Genomic DNA, 21,035 nt, shown 5'->3' with positions numbered 1-21,035 from the left:
TGTAAGATGTGCTTTTGCTTGTTCTTGGCTTGTTGTAAAACTCTGTAAGAATGTCCAGATTTGGGTGCAATTCTTTCTTACAAAAGTAAAGGCATACGCAGTAGTAATTTGTGGGTTAAGTACCAAAATCCAGTATCAACTTGGTACCTGTACAGAAATGTCTGATCCCTACCAGGCTGAATCAAACTCAGATTTAGTTGCATGATGTTAGTATCCCACGCACGCACCCCCTGCCAGTCCAACGAAAATAACTGAAGGAATTCACGTGCACTTGCTTTGTTTGAGCAGAGCATGATTGTCTTTCTGTCCAGAGCATTGCCGCTCCTTTGCTTGCGTGTTTCTTTACTCTATTTACTCTGTCTGTGATGCAGTGCGAATATGAATCTTTGATGAGCCTTTACCTAAAGAAGTCCCACACGTTTCATTTTCTTATCCCATGTTCTATACGCTACTTTTAAATATATTTCTCTTAATTATTTATAATACAGAGGCAGGCTTAATTCACCTGCTTATTTTCATATTTTAGTGTACACACAAGAGTGAGCCTCACAATCCTGCTCTTACATGGAAGAGTATTGATGGTGTCAATTGTTACATCAACTTTTCATAACACTGGTTTAGATTCTGTCAGAACATGACCACTTTTGTTGATCTTGATGGATTTTTATTGGTTTATATTTATAGCTGCAGGAGGAAGGAAAAGATCATTGATGAGTGATGGCCTTTGATAATGATTTATTGGCAAGCTCATCTCAGCAGGAAAGAAAATTTCTAAATGATCAGGCCATGCAGGATGTTTCAGTGCTGCTTCCTGTCTTTTCAAGGACGTCGGTCTCAGTCTGACATGATCTTAAAGATCTGAAAGTGGATAGTGACGCTCTCAGCAGAAGAAGCGTCACAGCTCCTCTGGGGATCAGACTGATGATGATGAGGGAGAGGAAAAAGTTTTGACTTAAAGTGGAGGTTCAGTCCCTATTGCTGCTCTCAACAGACCTCTCTGTCTTTGTGTAACAACAGGAGAGAATGTGAACATTCTGGTTGGGATGGCCCTGACTAAAAACTACTGTTAAACACTTGGTGTGTAAAATTCCGCCACCTCACCCAAAATAATGACATAATATGTCAAGTACAGCTATAAATGGTTCAACTTTTCTTTTGTCCTAATTTCTGGGTGTTGCTAATGGATAAGGCACTGGTGTCCTAAGCCAGGGATTGTGGGTTCAAATCCCATCTGGGCTGCCATTTTATTATGTGATGTTTTTTTTTTTTTTTTGTGGTTTTAATTAGGGCTGTTAACATTAACATGTGAATGCTTGTGATTAATCTTCAAAACTTAACACAATAAAAAAATAATAACACAGTTTAATCATACAACTAAATTTGACCACAACTTGCTGACATAGTCCTCCAGTGCAGATGTTTATGTGCCAGGGGGTGAAGAGGTGAGAGGCAGGTCAGACACAGTCAGCAGTGATGAGTGAGGAGACAGACCCAGGTCTGCTTAATGGCAATTTTATCTTTTTAAAAAGCTGGTGAATGTTAGTTAAGATAAAACCAAAATCGTGGGTACATACTGCAATGATGAACTGTCTTTACACCGAAGCACAACAAGTCTTAAGTTCCACCTTCAGGCAAAGCACATCTTTGCTAGTGTTAGCAAAGACGCCAACAACAACACAGGATCAAGCCATGGTCATATGATGCATTCAGGTAACCTCAATAAATTGTATTCTATATGTTATGATACATTCAAATGTCACATAAAAATGGGAAGATTTCGTTTTTGATGAGAAACTTGAAAAATCAATAAATACAGTGTGAATATGCGTTTATATTTGAGGAATATACAATAGATGTGTTATAGACTGAATCATAGCTTTTTAACTCAAACACTACTCAGCTAAGACCACTTGTAGTTTAAATATTTGCCCTTATTTTGTCTTTCCATCAAACTATAGAAAGTGTCAATAGTGGTATCAATAAGGACTCAGATCAGCACTTTAATGTGCTGTACATAGAATTAAAAGAATAGAAATAAAACACTTGGCAATAACAATCTTTACAAATCGAAAACCAAAAATATACTTAAACTTAAAAAATACTGTGATTAATCATGATTAATCACAACATTAATGAACAATACAATTACAATAATGAAACAGTCACTTAAAACACAAAAATCAGTCAGTTTTCTCCCAGACAACTCAAAAAATACCTTTTCAGGCTCTTATCTTTTTTTCCAATTCATTTATTTCAGTTCCTTAAATTCCCCACCCCTCTTTAATTCAGTTCAGCACTCTGCATCCTTTAAGAAGACCTAAAGTCACAGGTGGGAACCCTAACTCAGTAGAAAACTTCACTCATGGTGCAAAAGCCACCAGAAACATGAGCAGAAGAACCCCAGCAGAGATCACCGTACAAAAGGCAGCATCCAAACACAACTCAGCACATCTAAAACATGTCTAAACACTCTACTCAAGAGCATGATGGGAAACTCCACACATCCCCCAGATTTGAAATCACAGTGGGCAGAGCTTTTAACAGAGTCAAACTAACATTGGTGGATAGACCCTGTCAAATAACTGCAACACTGAAGATGATTTCACTCAGAATGGAGTTAAAATTACAGTTTGGAAGTTAAATTCAACTCAGAAATGTTTACACCGAGATATCAAGACAAAAGTTTTTGCAGTTTGTAGAATCATTTTCACACTTTGTGCTACTCTTTAGTCCACAGAGGTGGAAAAAGTACAAGAATAGTGTACTCATGTAAAAATAGAGTTACTCTGGTTATAAGTTACTCAAATAGAAATAAAAGTGCTGATGTCAAAATATATTCAAAAAGTACAAGTACCCCCCAAAATTTACTCAATTTCAGTCATTTAAGTAAATTTAATCAGTCACTTTCCAGCCCGGTGATAGGTGTAAGTTTTAAGATGTTTCAAGTTTTAAAAAGCAGAACGTCATTCTTCTATTTTTTTAGGGAGGACCCTCATGACCCCACTCTGACTTAGACCCCCAGAATTTTGGCTTATATCACACCTCTAGCAACATTTAAAATAAAATGACTTTTTACTAATCATACTGTGTGAAGATTTTAGCCTGTGGCCATCAAGCAGCTCAGAAATGTTTCTGAGAGAATCTTTTAAAAAGGAAGCGTTGGGAAGAATAAATAGAAATCCAGAGGCAGTGTTCCCAACAGACTTAAGTTACTAACTTCCCTTAATTGGCTAGCTACCTAGGGCTGTCCAAATTTATGAGCTACAGCTGTCGTTTCAGGGGCAGCATTGACAGATGTGGCTTAAAAACATTGATGAGATGAGTGGAAACATTAATGAGTCAGTCAGAGGGATCATTCACAACCACCTCTTGAAACTAATGTTGGTTTAATTAGCTAGCTAGTAGCAGCTGCCAAAATCTGGCAGCCACTTGTCATTTCAGGGGACAAACTGACAGTTGTGGGCTTGAGATGAGAAGGTGTTGTTGTGTACTTCAGTCTGAAAATAATTATCCATTGTTTCCTATATCACGAGGAGTTTTCAGTGGTGAACAGATAGAGGCAAGCCCAAAAAGCCTGTTCATCCGACTAGTAAACAAACTTTCACGACTTCTATTTGTGCCAGAGTAGCAACATGAATGACTCTAGCATGTGTTTCCCCATGAGGAGCATACTTTAGATGAGATTCAAGACTAACAGGTATAGAAAGTGACATTATTATGTTAGCAACTTGGTATTAGGAGGGCTAGAAAAAACACAATCCTCCAAAGTCAAGATGTTGATCAATGAGCACAGATTCGTAGCATACTAAAGTAAAGGGGTACAGGTTTGTTAGGTCATGATGTAATTTTCTATGTAGCAGTGTTAGTGTGTATTAAGTTTGACCCTTTATAATGAAAGAGCCATCTTTTGATTTAAACCTGTCAATCTATTCAGATACATCTGTCATCCATAGCCAGAGAGGACAGGCACTAAGAGGGCTTTGGTTCTCGCTGTGTTCATCCTGTTATGAGAAAAACAAACCATAATTAAAACTGACAGACTGTGCTTAAACACAGACATTTTAAAGTGATAATACCAAGCAGCCAAAATATGTGTGAGCGAGTGCTAATGGATCTCACTGTGTAGTGCTGCAGAGATAAAGAGTTATGTCTGTGCTGTGGGCCAGATTTAGCCTTTTCTATAAACTCCTATCTCAGGCTTTCCTATTGGCCCATCTGCCTCTCTCATGCGCACACATCTCAACTCATCTCTCGCTGTCTCTCTTTTTTTCTTCACCTCAGTTCAGAGTGGACAGCACAGCTTGTGATGTCTATATTGGGACTTTCTCACTCTCTTTTTCTTCGTTTTTTTTCCCCCGTCTCACAGCCACGTCTCTTCCTGTTTAGGAGCAGCTGTGCTGGAGTGAGTCAGAAACACGAATAGAGACACAAGCTGCATTCAGATTTACAGAGAAGCCCAGTGTCGGCCATATTCTTCCTGTGGTCTGTCCCAGTTTAAAGTGTTCAAATTAACCTTTGATAACGTGAGACTGGGTATCCCCTCTGCCATGAATTAAAGAAGATGAAAGGAATTTCCTTTTGTAGTCTAAATGTCATGACCCCCTATGAAGTCATTCAGCTCAGACATGAACAGGCAGACCTCCTGCCATCAGGTTGCATGTAACATTACAGAACATGAACATGTGAGCATAAAGAAATGTTAAAGTTAAACTAGAGAGGCAGTCTCACACACTTCAGTATTCCATGGCATACCTACGCAGGTTTTACACTAAAAGCATAGATTTATTTTTGACTATATTTGAGAACATGGGGTCAGTTGTATGATGGAGAATCCACATTAAAGGTTTTAATATTGGAGTTGTTGTCGACCTATTTGGGATGGTAAGAAGTGTTTCTGTGGCCTAGTTATGAAAAGTGAATGGCATGTGGATACTCTTATTTTCGAACACAACATCAGTTATTGTTTACTTTTACATTCAGTAATCAAAAGATAAATTACTTTCCAACAAAAATGGATTTTTCACAAGTGTGCAGAATTATTAAGGACATTTTTAAGACTGTCAGTGAACAATTTACTTTGAGCAAGAGAAAAAATAACAGGAGTTGATGTGCTGGGAGGATGTAAGCGTGACTAGTCATTTATTTTTGGGATTTTAAAGCAGCATATGGGATTAGCAATGCTTTTTTTTTTTTTTTTTAATAAAAGACATATCTTGGGGTGAAAAACTTGGATGATAGTTGAAAAATGTCTGATCAAATATGAATTAGATTTAAGATTGAAAGTTTAGGTACAAAACCAAAGAAAGGGACATATCAGCGCAAACCTGGAAGAAATGATGAGGATCTTACAAGTTTGACACAGTTTACCTGTAAAAGTTATCAGAAGTGATGGACTGCCCAACTCTGATGTAATTTTGCTTATGATTCCACAGATTTAGAAATAATGCAAATGAAATAAAAAGACACATAATACTTATTTTCTCGTGATACTTATTTCATGGTTGAAAATAGATGAAATGGTTTCATTGTCCAATAAAAAAAAAAAAAAAAACAGAAAATGTAGATGCAAAAGGCCCTTTTTTTGCATTAACTGAGGTGTTATTTATGGGGCAGAAGTGCTAAATTGATAGCCATATGTTAATTTTCAAAGTAAAAGCCCTGTGATATAGTCTATACAGTTACTGTCACAGAGGCTTAAAGGGTTAATTTCAGAATGTCAACCCAAAAAACTTATTTTTTACTTTGAAAAGTGAATATAAGTAAAACCTTTTATTAATTTTCTGATCCAAACAAAGAAAAGTTATTAAACTTTGAAGCTTTTTAGTCTATTGTTGTGTTGGTTTTAATAAAGGGCTGATCTGTTGCAACTGCCAGGGTTATTTCTGAATCCTCATGCAGCTGTGCAAAACATGGAGTTTAAAAGGATCTTTAGACTTAAAGGTGCAGTGTGTAAAACTGAATATCAACATCTAGAAGTGGGTTCTAGATCGCATTTCTCTGCTGGAAACTGTGGCAACCAGTTGAATTTAATGTGTATCTGTAATGTGAATACAATACAATACAATAACTTTATTTATCCTTTTTTCCTCTATGTTACCATGGAAACATGTAAAAATCCAAGATGGTGGCCTCCATGGAGGGGACCCTCCCTATGTATGAATTAAAGGTTTATTCTGAGTTGTTTTTTTCAAAATAGCTATTTTTGAATTTAGATGACTTAACACTTATTTAGATACACCGTCTTAGAAATGTTTTGCTTTATTTTACCAAGTTTGTTCACCTAAATGCTACTAGGCTAAATATTACACACTGCACCTACAAAGGAAAAAGACATGCTGTCTGTGGACACACGCCATAAAAGATGCGTACATGTGAATATCATGACCTGTGTAGTGGCACCCGTGTGATGATGACATGACTAGGGGTGTTCCTAGCAGCCAATTTCGGTGCTAAACAGACACATTTTTAGGTTCAGACAGGTGGACAAGTCTAAAGGTAAGAGAAGTCGTGGAAATATAAAGCAGAAATATGGCAGTTTAACCTGACCAGGCCCACTTGTAACTTTATCTTGATTTTCTTGACTGGAAACCCACACTGGACTATGAGAAGCCATCCATACACTCTGCTGGTGTAGTAGTACAGTCCTGGCTAGTGGTGTGGGGCTGCTTGCACGGCTTTGTGGCCTGAACTGATAAAAAGTAAATAACTAGTTTAAATGACTAGTTATCCTGACACTGCATGTTATATAGGACCAAAGACAAATCCCTGAGGAACATCACAGGGATGACCAGCAGTCTTAAATTTGTTAGCCTTAGTGGAAAACTGCTGATTGGGGACATGTGAGGAGAACCAGTCCAGGGTGCTCCCAGGGACAGTCTGGGTGTTGTTAAGGTCTACATGGCTGCTGCTCTGTATTCGACCTCAGCTCTGATGTCGGCTGTCGCCTGTTCTGACATCTTGTCCCGCCCTGCCCCTGTCCTTTTCTTGCCCCATATCTGTCTGTCTGAGCACTGACATATTTTTAAATATTCTCCCCATCTTGACCTCTTTCTCCTCCTCTCCGTTGATCGTACGTGTTTAATTAAGGTTATCAGGTTTTGGGTCAGCTCCACCACAGCTGCTTTGGCTCCGTTTCTCTCTCTTTTTCTCTCGTTTTGGGGAGTTCCTCTCAGCCCAGGCTTTCTTAGCTATTTCTTATTCAGGCCAGCTCAGCTTGGTGCGGCTCAGATCAGATCATACACAGAGGGAGAGGAGAGGAAGAGACACAAAGAGATTCAGTAAAGATGGGAGAGGATCACAGAGGAGGAGGATAAGGCGTTGTGTGAAGGAGCGGATTGTGTATATCTGCATGTGTACTTTTAAATAGCGTGGCAGTGAGTGTTTATGTGAGAAAACGTGTGGTCAGCATCACTTTGGTGGCCGTCAGCTGTGATGACTCCAGCAGCGCCGGCAGTTGCGTCATTGCAAAGCAGCCCTGTAGGCCAAACGTAGTGTTTGATAGCTAACAACAGTTTGCATCATTAGCTCTGCTTCTGTCCCATTTTCAGGCATAGCAGGAAAAACAACACAATCCACTGTCTATCTAGTGTGTGACTGATTACATAATATCACTACTGTGGAGTTTAAGCCTTCAAAAGCTGGGCTGAGCCTGCTCCCCTCACGATTTTAATTTCTTTTATAAAAGCATGCCTATGTTCTTTTTATGCACCCATAAATAAAACATGAACTGTTCTTTGAAATACGGCAATGAAGCTGTCATTTTTTTGGCAGTTAAATTGCTCTGTTGGTCCTGGGAAAATTTGAGTTTTCAAAGCAAACTTTTATTTCTATTTACTTTTTAAAAATGCACTGTTCTACTTCCAGCTGTTGCATGGTAATGATACCAATTTGTCTTTGTTTCATAAAGAATAGCCAACATAGGCAGTAATGTCTGCAGCAAAGAATACAGATATAGAGTACATTTGTCATTATTACTGTTACTGGGTCAAACCTCTTTTCTTTCATGATTAAGTTTCAGCCCCTTTACCCTCATATTCAGTGGTTTAACATGGTAAAAATTACAAGACAATGATAATGTTCAACCCTACTTTAATTAAGCCACTTTGAGCAAAATAGCTTAATTCCAGCACAGTAAAGCTCAATTCAACAACGGCTTTGGCTAATTAAAGAAGCCCACACATTTCAGTAAACAAAGTCATGTTTACACAAAACATTTCCAGCCAAAATGCTTGTCCTCTTGAGGCTTAAAAAGCAGCATTGTTAACCATATACTCTGTCCCTTTTCCCACCATTGTTTTATATTTTTGATTGAATAGCATCGAAATAGAAGTAGCATTATTATTACAGTGGTTCACACTTGGTGGGTGGGACCCAAAAGTGGGTTGTGGGATTGTTTTCAGTGGGTCATGAATGCAAATTGTTTCAGAGAGTTGTTTGGGAGATGATAACTTACACCCTTTTTTAACTGTTTTGTCATGGTAATGAGTAAATTTTGAATATTTCTACACCATTTAAAGTTTCAAAAAGATATACTGGGACAACAATGATGGATTTGTATGATTATACATTATTTTCTCAAGAGCTCTTGAAAATAATCACAAGTTAGGCCTACATTTATCGTAAAATCTGATGTATAAGCCACTTTAATGCTGATTTTTCATCTCAAAAGTGGACTACGGCATTTATACTCCCCTCCAAAAGTATTGGAACAGACTGAAAACTTTTGGGTTTGGCATCAAAAGATGAATATGAGACAAGAGATCAACATTTCAGCTTTAATTTCCAGGTATTTATATCTGGATCTGATACACCACTTAGAAGATAGCATTACTTGTAACAGAACACCACATTTTTAGAGGAGCAAAAGTATAGATAGAACAGATGGACTTCTAATAGATGAGAATTAATTACTGCATCAAGCCTGTGACCCACTGACATCCCAAACTTTTGCATTCTTCTTTTCTGATGCTTTTCCAGGATTTCACCGCAGCCTCTTTTAGTTGTTGTTTGTTTTGGGGGGTTTCTCCCTTCAGTCTCCTCTTTAGCAGGTTAAATGTATGCTCTATAAGGTTTAAGAGTAGAGATTGACTTGGCCAGTCTAAAACCTTCCACTTCTTGCCTCTGTTGAACTCCTTTGTTGTTTTGTCAGTGTGTTTTGGGCCATTATCTTGCTTAATGATGAAGGATCTCCTAATCAGTTTGGTTGCATCTTTCTTGAAATTGGCAGACAAAATGTTTCTGTAGACTTTTGAGTTCATTTTGCTGCTACCATCATGTGTTACATAATCAATGAAGATTAATGAGCCCATCCCATCCCAAGCCATGACATTACCTCCACTGTGTTTCACAGATGAGCTTGTGTGTTTGGGATCATGAGCAGACTTTAGTCTTGCCATCACTTTGGTAAACGTTCATCCAGAAAACTTTGTCCAAGAATGTTTGAGGCTCGTCTCTGTATTTTTTTGTCTATTTCCAGCCTGTTCCTGTTCATCTTGCTAATGAGTGGTTTGTATCTTCTGGTGTAGCCTCTGTCCTTTTTTTCATGAAGTCTTCTGTGAACAGTAGATGGTGATACCTTCAATTGTGCCCTCTGGAGGTTGTTGCTGATGTCACTAACGGTTGATTTAGAGTATTTCTTTATAGCATTTACAATGTTTCTGTCGTCATCTGGTCTACCCGTTCAATGGCTGTTACTTCTTTCTTCAGGATATTCCTAATGGTTGCACTGGCTTTGGCATATGTTTGTGCAATGGCTCTTATTGATGTTCTGTCTTCTCTCTGGCTTGTTTTTCACCCATAGACAGCTCTCTGGTTTTTATGTTGGTTACACCTCTAACTATAAATGCAGTCTACAAAGGCAAAACGTAAACCTGAAACTGAGCGTAGACATTTGGCGCTGTTTCTTGTTTAAACAATCAATGTAATAGGACACCTGGGAAACAAAACACACCTGTGGAGTGTAGGTTTATGGCCATGACAGCCACAAATTTGTCTTCCATTTCAAGCTTTGTTGTTTCTCTTGTCCCTTTCTCTGCACCCCCCTCTTCCTTAGTCTGGTACTGCAGCTTCCTGTTAACGGGAAGTTTTTCTCACCACTGTATGACTAAGTACTGCTAGTGCTGAGCTCATGGTGATTAACACTGGGTATTTTTAAGAAAAGTCTACATCAGAGGGAACAGTCAAGGTATGACCTCTTTCTTAAGAGTTGTGAGATAACTTTGGTTATGAATTGGTGCTATACAAGAAAAGATTGATTGATTGAGCTGTTTAATACAGACTAAATGAGTGTTTTATCTTTTACCAAGTATTAAATTGGTCATCTTCTCACAGGACTATAAAAATAACACTTATTAAGACATGTTTACATGTCTTTACTGTTAACTATTAAAGATAAAACATTCTGGCCTTATTTCTTCCCTATTTGTGATTCGATGATGGCCTTGGGAGTCCCCTGACTGAGCCGCTCTCCCATAAGCTTTAGCTCTGAGCAGAAATAACAGCCTCTCAGGCTTTTACTTTGTTGACTTGTTGAGCTGTCAGGTTTATTGTGATGCTTTTATTGTTTAACACTGAAAGCTTTTCAACTTCAAACAGCAAACGTTTAAAGGAAATTGTTAGTGAGTCCATCACTTCAAGCTGGCTTAGGAGTTCCTGTTAAGGATGTGAGTGTCAGGAGAGAAGACTGAGTTAAAGAAGACATACACTTACTGCATCCTCTTACACGTCTACAAACCAAGGCTTCCCTCTGTGCCAGCAGCTTCATTTTGCCTGCTATGTTCTTTGATACCATTTATGGCACTGTCTTCCATATTTGTGGTTCTGATTTTAGAGGAGTGTAAATACTTAAACATATAATTTACTTTGTTCTTGAGGTGAGAACTGCTGTGTAAGTCATGATGTCAATTTAAAGGTGTAGTGTTTATTTATATATTTTTTTCAAAGAATATCAACAGTATCTAACAGTACTTTCTAGGGTGTGATGCTTATTTCTCTGGAGGAAGCCATGACAACTAGTGGAATAAAAAAATGTGTATGTGATATTTGGCTCCCTCTGTGGTACCACAGAAACATGCAAAATGCAAAAATCCAAGATGGCAGCATACAGGGAGGGGACTCTCCCTATGTATAAATAAAAGGCTTATTCTGAGTCAACAAAATTCAGGTGATTAAACACCAATTCAGATAGACCTACTTATAATTATTATGTTTTTTTTTTTTTTTTATCAAGTCTATTTTGCTAAATGTTACTAGGCTAAATATTACACAAAAAGGGAATTTCTCTGGTTCCCAATTAAGAAAAAAAAAAAAAAAGTTTTGTTTCGTTATCCTCAATTTCCACTGTTCAAAACAGAGGCACTACAGAACTGAAATTTTTGTCTGTTGCACTCCTATTAAATAAACATCATCAACTTTTACTTAAATCTCTAGAATCATTGAGGTTTCCCAACATTTACAATTAAAGAATAACAACTAGTACAATTACTGGCACAAATAATAAGGAGTCATTAGACAGTCAGTAGAGTGAGTTTGTTAAAGCCCAGTTTACCAGTTTGGCATAGAGGTTATATAAGATAGTATAAAAGGGGGGTGCAGGTGGCCTAGTGGTTTAAGGTGTACCCCATGTACGTGGTCACCCCGGGTTCAAATCCGGCCTGTGGCACTTCCCTACATGTCTCTCCCCAACTCTCTCATCCCTGTTTCCAATTCTGTCTACTGTCCTTCTCTGTCATTAAAGGCATAAAAAGCCAAAAAATAATCTTTGAAAAAAAGATGTTGTAAAAGCAATAAGGGATTTATAAATCAAGAGATACAGGTGTTAATCATGCCTCTGTGCCAGAGTAGACCAACCAGCTTTGTTATACAGAACACCATGATGAGTGTTGTGTTATGTATCTAAGAGCAGAGTGATACACTGAGTCCAGAGAGTAAGCAGTGGCATGTAGTCTAACTCTGATGTAAATACTGCCTTGAGAATTATTTTTCTGTAGTTTAAAGGGAAGTTGGACCTATTTCATGTACAATAAACTAAGTTTCTGATGAAGCTTACTGATTAGGTAATCAATATGGCATTTAAATGTAGATTACTTATCAAGTGAAATCCCAAGATGTTTATACACTGTTACTCTTTCAATATTAGCACCATCAGGTGTGGATAAATGTAGACATTTAAGAGGAATATCTTAGTCTGGTAAAAATGTATGTGTTTTGTTTTGCTGCAATTAAGATCAAACTTAAGGCTTACAGTTGCATTTTGGTAACCTTGCAAAGCAGATGGATTCAGCTGTTTTCGTGTTTCTCACTGGCGAATCCATCTTGCAAAGCTCCCGTCTGAACCACTTGGGTGTCAGGACCAATCAGCGAAGAGGGGTAGTACTTTCGGGCACGGTGGAGTCGTGACGTAAGCAAGCAGCAACAAAAGGTCAGTGCAAATATAGTGGAAGACATTAGCGTGGATACTGCCAAAGCGACAATTTTATCAGATTTTGTTGACATTTCTTCATTAGAAGAAGAACAAGGAACAGCAGTGAGTTGCTTTCTTTTCAAAAACGACAAAAGTCGTGTACTGGCATGTGTAAAGTCGCCATGGTTCTCGTTATGCAGCTCTAATGGAGTTTACTCCTTCGGTAGGGGTGTAGCTCATTAGCGGCTACGTCACGTGTTTTGTTTTGATTGGCCTGTAAAAATGTGACAGACAGAATGTTCATCCAATCACCTTCTGAGTTTTTTTTTCAAAGGCTGTGCCCTTTCCCAAACGCTGTGTATGAGTGGTTTTCCAGATGGACATGTTTCACTCATCCATCTAGCCTGCCAGGTTAGCATTTTGGAGGATATTCAATGAAATTTGTAAATTCTCAAACGCAAGCTCTACAGAGTAAGCAAAAAAAAATAGAAAATCATATCATCTGCATAGAGATGGATATTACAATCGTTTATAAAAGGAGACGGTGGTCGCTAGCATGCTAATCTACCATCATTAGGACTGAAAAACAATGTAATGTTAATTTTAACTTTAAAGTTTGACCAATAGCCAATCTGTTAACATGGAGGAGATTATTTTATGGCTTTAACTGCAAGCTGTTAGCAGGGCAAGGTTAAGATATTTGGCCTCACTCCAGTGAGACTGTTTTTGAGTCCATTTTAACTAATTCTGTTGTTTCACCTCTTTATAATGCTTGATCATTTATCTTCTTCTGTCCAACATTATACCACTGTCTTCTCATTCGTTTATACTGCCAAAGCCAGAGGCATAATTTTTCTGGTTGCCCATATACATTAATATGAACACAATCAAAAAAGCTTTGACCGATGTTCTTTAGCCTTTGCACAAATGTTCACCGTGACACGAGGTCAAAGAACTCATGTGCACCCCTTCTGCATGAAATGTTTCATGAATGCTTTGAGGGATTTTCTTTATACTTTGCAAAGATGTCCATTATGACTCAAGGATGAACTGAAGAAAATTTGGAGGTAAAAGGTCAATTCACAAGACCTCATGGACAGCCCTTGCCTATAATATTCCCACAGATCACAGCCCTACTTCTTGACCGTGACTGTACTTTAAGAGTCTGGCAGTTGAGTACCTCATGGAGGCATTTTGTCGTTGTTGTTCACCCTTCATCCAGTGTCAACTTTTGCAATGATATCCTCTCCAAAGTACCTTCATTCTAAACACAATAAGTGGTCCAAATTAGTCCAGTTTGGAGTGATTTCTGTTTTGAGAGTTGTATTTGTTTGCAATAAAATGTCAATTTTTGTCTCAATAACAGCACCAAACATGACTGGATAGCAGCATACTGCAGTCTTAATTATGAATATTTGGTCTGCATTGCACAGATGTTGCTGTTTATCTCTCATAGTTCCCGTCTCCACATAACCACCTTCTGCTGGGCTATCTTTTTTTCTGATCTTTGTTTTTTTTAGGTTAAAAAGATTTCTGCAGCCACTTGCTAGCCTTTGTCCTGCTGATTTTTTTTTTCTTCTTTTTGCTCAGTTCAAGCCTGAAGCGAGCCTTTTTTAAACTCCACTATAAAAAGACCTCATAGAAGGCGGTATAATGCATGTGAGTAATAATGTCCATCACATGTGTTTTCCAGGCATGAGTAAACGAGCACTGAATCTAGGCCCTGCATCTTAATGACCCTGCATTAATACCAGCAGAGATGATAGACCTTCCTGTTTAATCAAATTGGCAATGCTAGCACTTAACCACACAACCACTGCTTAACCATTCTGTGTGTAAAATTAAAAAACATGTGCATGCACGCACACATACTGTACTGTACATGCAGACTCACACCCACACAAGCAGTGGGAGAATGACAAACTGATTAGCTCCCTCTCACTGAGAATTAATTGGGTTTCTTCACGCTTAAAATTAATTCCCTCTTTTATAATGTCCCATTTAAGAGATGTGGAGGCTAAATAAATAGAGGTGATGAACAGCTGGCATGTCGAGGACAGTTGGAGCTCCTGGGCACACTTCCTGTTCCATAACTTGAGAATAACAGGAGATGGCATGTGCCTGTTGGACTTGGCCATCAACTTGACCTTACAATGTGCGTTTGGTTGTCCTTTTCACTGCCAGAAACGCGGGATTCTCTCAGGATATAACAGCAAGAACTAAGATGTCTGGTTTTAGATTTCCATTGGCTGTGCTTTATTGTTTTGCAGCCGAGATTTTCAAAGTCTTGACTTATGACTTTGACTAGGCCACTCCAAAACCTTCAATTTTTTTAAGCCATTCAGAGGAGGACTTGCTGTTGTGTTTCAGATCATTGTCCTGCTTCATAACCCAAGTGTGCTTGAGTTGAGATCCCAAACTGATGGCCGGACATTCTCCTTCAGGATTTTCTGGTAAATTACCCCCAGACCATCACACTGCCACCACCATGTTTGACTGTTGGTATCAGTGGTGTAGTGCAGGGTATACATTGGTTTGTGGCCACTTATACCCACTTATTTTTTAGTCCACATTTAGTATACCTAATTCTAAATAGGGTTGGGTATGGTTTATCTTTGTTTTAATGATACTTTTTAAGTGGTGCTGGTGCCTAAACAGTGCCTGAATCAGTACTTGTACAGGAAAAGTGTTGTAATTCAGTGGATGAATAATTTCTTTAAGTAAAAGGCTCAAGCAAAATTTGTAAGGTATCGCATCAGAGACAAACAGTGAAGTAAATGTGTCAGTCAATGTGACTGTGTCCTCAGTAGGAAGAAACAAACAGAGATATTTCTCTGGACAGCAAAATGACCAAAAAAAAGGTCAGTGCTCTCACATAACTAACTTAACATGTTTTGTACCTTTCATTTGTAGTGTCAGGAAATTCAACAGGTTGGCTGGGGTACTGAAATGATGCACTGACATCTGTAATGAGCTATGTGTTCTTTTTGGTCAGCAGTGATTTTGGCTTTGGAACTCTCCCATGGATGCCATTTCTGCCAAGTCTTTTTCTTATTGCTGAATCATGAACGCTGACCTTAACTGATTCAAGTGAGGCCTACAGGTCTCTAGAGGTTGTTCCTGTTTATTTATTTATTTATTTTTACCCCCTTGATGAGTCGTTAATGCGTAATTTTGGTAGACCAAGCAGTCCCGGGAGGTTCACCACTGGTCCAAGTTTGCCCAATTTGTGGGTAATGGCTCTCACTGTGGTTTGCTGCAGTCCCAAATAAGCCTCAGAAATGCCTTTGTAACCCTTTCAAGACTGAAGGATGTCAGTGACTTTGTTTGTCATCTATTTTTGAATTTTGTTAGATCGTGGCATGTTGTGTTGCAATTTGAGATCTTTGAGCCAGCTTTACTTTGTCAGGCAGGTTCTGTCTGAGTGGTTTCTTAAATCAACAGGTCTGGGAGAAATCAGGCCTGGGTGTGGCTAGTGAAACTTAACTAAGCTTTCCAAAGTGTGAAAATATTCCCCAAAAAAAAAATAACAAGAAATCTGGAGGGGGCAAATACTTTCTCATTGGACTGTAGGTATAGACTGAGCACTCTGTTTATTGCGTTAAAATAAAACATGGTAAATCAAAACATCAAGCCCCAATAGTTTGCTGCAGTTTTCTCATGGTCTCAACCTAACAGTACCAAAACTCCCAGTGTGTACTCCTGGAAGTATAATCCTTCTGTTATTTTTCTTTGTTTGTATCACTAAAGTTAAAATCATATGTATTTTTCCTGAGTTAAGAAGTGTAGAAGTGATTGTGTCTGAAATCTGCTGCAGGGATTGAAGGCCTTTCATAACTCCCGGGCTTGTTGCAGCATCTTTGCTTTCTACTTGGTGTGGATTACCGCCTATAGAGCTCTGGTTGTGTTTGACAGTGCAGAGATTTAGCAGCCTGCCTGAGGATACACTTATTCTTATTCCCTTCATAACTTCTGAGCTGCAGTTAAACAGTAATATAGAGAAACAAAGACAGCCGGAAATGCAAATAAAGCTGAGCCGTTCGGCTGAAACTTTCTCTGGCTGTAGCAGTGTTTGTGTTAATGAATAATTGATTTATTACAAGAGACTCCATTAAGTAATAGTCTTTCAGTACATGGACACTTGTAATTACTAGGCCTATATGTCTTATCATTAGTCTCATTTTGCGAGGGGTTTTGTGTTTTTCATATTAAGTTCAATCTTGTGCAACAACAGAAAACATTTTAATTATTTAACATTATCTCTGGATGCTTTTCCTCTCTGTTAACAAAATCTAACAGAATTATTGATGCAGTAAATTTGTATTTCCTTTGTTAAACCTCTGCATTGCATCTTTAACATTCAATTAGATGACATTTACAAGGGAGAAGCAAGCTTATCAAGCCCTTCTATTAGTAAAAGACTATGTTTGTGACATTTGTGAAAATCAGTCTGATTTTAAGGTTACAAACAGCAGACCCTCAGAGTCACAGTACAGTCTGTTCCTGTGACTTTGCAGTGAAATGATAAATGCTGCTTTACTGAATGAAGATTGAATCTGATTGCTCTTTTGCACTTCATATCTCTCCTTCATGCACGTAGAAAACAACTTCACGATCACAAAAGGGAGCGCTTAGATGTGAGTTTGAAGGAGATATGTTTGTAACTTTTGGCAATGAGAAAGTCTGAAACCAACAATGAGGGCTAAACACAGTCTGCTGTAGCCTTGCTATTTGTAAAACTGATGTATGGCTGCTATAGCAACTGAAGACTTTAAAATGTGGAGTGCACCATGGACCGAATTCAAGAGTTTTTATGTTTTATCAGAAAGGTGTGATGTGGAAATCAGTAAAACAGTACCTGAAAAAGGTTTTCAACTCCTCGGATGTTTGACCTCTTTATTGATTTTATAAATTACTCTTGGTCATATAGTTGGGCTTTTTTTCACAAAAAAAGTCCAAATGTCAAAGTGAAAATAGATTTCTACAACATAATGTCAATTAAACAAAGATGTGTAAGTTAGAATAAGAGACTGCATAAATAATTACTCCCTTTAAAGTGATTGATCTAATTCAACAAGAGTTCACAATTAGTGAAATGGGGATCACCCGCGCGCAGTGAATGTGTCTCAAGTGATTGAAGTATAAAGACGCTTATGTCTGGAAGCTCAAGTTATTGGTTAATCAGTATTCCTGGCTACCATTACACCATGAAGGCAAAGGAACACTCCAAGCAACTCAGAGGAAAGGTTTATGAACAGTATATGTCAAGAGATGATTGAAAAAATAATTCCAAGGAACTTAACATCTCCTGGAATTCAGTTAAATCTATCATCAGTAAATGGAAGGAATATGGCACATGTATAAATCTGCATGTATTAGACCTTCCTCCCAAACCGAGTGGCTGTGCAAGGAGACAAGTGATAGAGGCCATCAAGACACCTATGACTACTCTGAAGGAGTTACAAGCTTCAGCAGATGAGACAGGTGAGACTCTGCAGACAACAGCTGTTGCTGGGGTTCTTCACCAGTCAAAGCTTTGTGGGAGAGTTGCAAAAAGAACGTCACTATTGAAGAAAAGTCATGCAAAATCTCCACTGGAGTTCACCAAAGGCATGTTGGAGACTCCCCGGTTTAGTGGGAGAAGGTTCTATGGTCTGATGAGACCACAATGGTGCTATTTGGCCATCAGACAAGACGCCATGTTTCGTAGACACCAAACACTGCACATCACCACAAACACACCATTCCCACTGTGAAGCACGGTGGTGGCAGCAGCATGCTGTGGGGATGCTTCTCGGCAGCTGGTCCTGGAAGGCTTGTAAATGTAGAGGGTAAAACAAATGCCGCAAAATAAAGGAAAATCCTGTTCAGTCTGCAATTGAACTCTGGCTAGGGAGAGGTTTATTTTCTGGTAAGAAAATGACCTCAAGCATCGGTGGAAGCTACACAGAAATGGTTTAAATACAACAAGGACACTAGATTTTTTCTGCTTGGTGACAAAACAATGTCAAAGTTTGAAATCAAGAATGCACATCTTTATGTACATCTGTGCATCACCAACACAATTGACCTGGTTGATTGATATAAAACACTGCCTGTATGTGCTAGTGCCTGATATTTTCGGCATGTAATTGTGGGCTGTATTCCTCATGATATAAACTGAAATCACAATGAAATGCTCATTATATTTTACGAAGCTTTAATTCTGTCAAGTGTTTATAAATCAAATTTATTAGGATTATTGTGGAGTTGTTATTCTCTCTCTTCCTCTTAATGGCAGTGTGTGGGCTCTTTAATGTGATGTGAAAAGTTAATGCATGAAGGCCGCTGTTGGAGCCACAGTAACGCAGGGGCTCTGCTTACCTGTCAGCCTGCGACGGCGCTCTGCTGAAGCGGCAGTGACAGCAGGTATCCTCCATACAGCAGAGTGTGTGTCACAGCTGTCAGTCCGCTGACAGAGACCTGTCTGCTCTGTCCAGCCTGGTTAGGGAGACACACACACACCACACACACACCTCAGCTCGGCCATGTTTGGATGAGCTCACACATTCACACAGATGTAAATACCACGTCAAGGTTTGTTAAAGCTGATGACAATTGATTAGCATGCTGGCAGGAGTCTGACTGTTAAATGTATGAACTGGTTTCACCTCTTTCTCCCTGCCTGTGTCTCTCTGTGTCTCTCACCCCTCTGTCCGTCTCTCTCTCCCTCCCCTCTCTATCATGGGTTTGACTGTTTCCCAGAATCTGCCCAGCTGTCCAAATTCATTTCGTCTCACCTGGAGTGCTGCCTCCTTTTGTGTGCTAAACTGAGCCTGAACAATTCATAATGTTCTCTTGCTATATTTAATGTAGTTGCATGACTTTCTGTGGTCCAATGTTTACATAAAAGTGCTTGATTTTTCCACAGCATGGTTTATTTATGTGTTCTTGTGTATTTTGTGCTCTTTGTGCAGGTGGCCGAGATGCACGGTGAGCTGATCGAGTTTAATGAGCGCCTGTACCGTTCCCTCATGGCCAAAGACCACCTCATTGTCCAGATGAGACAGGAACTCATTGACCTGAGAGGACCAGTGAGTGACTGGAAACCCACACACAGTGCTGTGAAAATAGTATTTTCCCCCTTTCACAGTTCTTACACTATTTGCACATTTGTCACTCTTAAATTATTGGATCAGTGTTTCTTTCAAGATTTATTTTTTTGAGCTTTTTGCCTTTATTTGAGAGACTAGACAGTAGATAGAACCAAAAAAACAATGTTAAGCACTAGAAAGATGCTAAGAAAAAGCCACAGGGTAGATTTGAGCCTGGGCCGCTGGCATCCATAGGGAGCAACCTAAGATTTATTTTTGGGCCTTTTGCTTTAGTAGTTTTTTTTAATGCATATATTTAGATAGCTAGATATTTTTGAGCTTCTTTATAATTTTTAAATATCTAATTTTGGGCGTTTTGCTTTTCTGTTTTTTAAATGTATTTTTGGGGCATTTTGCCTTTCTAGTTTTTTTTTCTAGGATTGTTTGGCAGCTTTTTGCTGTTTTTTAATGTATTTTTGGCTCTTTTCTTTTGTATATTTTTATGAAATTTATTTTTGGGCTTTTCCCCTTACAATTTATTTGTTTTAAAGATTTGTTTTTGGGCATTTTGCTTTTCTTGTATTTTAAGATTTATTTTGGGCCTTTCTAGTTTTTGCTAGTTTTTTTTTTCCTATTGTCCTAGGGCTTGCTGTCTTTCTAGGTTTTTAAAGGTTTTTTTTTGGTGTTTTGCTATTTTTTATGTTTATTTTTGGGCTTTTTGCATTTCTAGGTTTAGATTTTTCTAGATTTCATGGCTTTTTTTTCTTTTTATAATAAATACTTTGACTTTTTTATTTTCTATTTTTTGAATATTTATTTTGAGCCTTTTTGCCTTTCTAGTTTTTTTTTTTATATTATTTTTGGGCTTTTGCCTTTCTATTTTTTGAACCCAATTTTGTTTCAGAGGTGGACTTGCTGGTGTGTTTGGGATCACTGTTCGGCTGCTTGAGCTTGAGGTCATGAACTGATAGCCAAGCATTCTTCTTTGTGTGCTAGCAGTGGTTTTGGCCATGGATCACTCCCATGGATGCCACTTTTGCCCGGTCTTTTTCTTATTGTTGAATCTTGAACACCAACCTTAACTGAGTCAAATCAGGCTGGTAGGCCTTAAGATGTTGTTCTGGGTTCTTTTGTGACCTCTAGGATAAATCGTTGATGCACTCTTGGAGTAATTTTGGTTGGCCAGCCACTCCTTGGAAGATTTACTACCTTTCCAAGTTTTCCACATCTATGGATAATGGCTCTCACTAAAGCCTCAGAAATGCCTTTTAAACTCTTTCCAGACCGATGGATGTCAGTGTTGCTTTAAGCCTACTTAACTTTATTAGACCAGTTCTATTTCAGTGATTTCTTGATTCAACAGGTCTGGCAGGAATCAGGCCTGGGTGTTAGTAGTGAAACTTCCTTTTTTCACATAGGGCCAGGTAGGTTTGAATGCCTTTTCCCCTAGAAATGAAATCTTAATTTAAAATTTTTTGCATATGTTAAAAATAGTTTGATGATCTAAAACATTTAAGTATGACAAATGTGACAAAAGAAATAAGGAGAGGGTGCAAATATTT

At 38.4% G+C, this 21,035-nt stretch overlaps 1 protein-coding gene across 5 annotated transcripts in view; it reads left to right on the top strand.

Moving 5' to 3' along the window:
- Positions 1-21,035, top strand: part of snx29 (sorting nexin 29) — a 257,459-nt gene that overhangs the window by 139,165 nt on the left and 97,259 nt on the right. For all 5 annotated transcript variants that reach the window (XR_005993473.1, XM_041815460.1, XM_041815459.1 and 2 more), the window contains exon 16: positions 19,357-19,473. Coding sequence is in view for 4 of the 5 variants with exons in the window: in XM_041815460.1 (XP_041671394.1) it covers positions 19,357-19,473 (117 nt within the window). In the remaining variant the exon portion in view is untranslated. The remainder of the gene's footprint in view (positions 1-19,356; positions 19,474-21,035) is intronic.

This window comes from Cheilinus undulatus, linkage group 20, assembly GCF_018320785.1.
Source record: "Cheilinus undulatus linkage group 20, ASM1832078v1, whole genome shotgun sequence".
Classification (NCBI taxonomy): Eukaryota; Metazoa; Chordata; class Actinopteri; order Labriformes; family Labridae; genus Cheilinus; species Cheilinus undulatus.
Note: the sequence above shows the minus strand (reverse complement) of the source record. Positions and strands in the feature narration are given on the sequence as shown.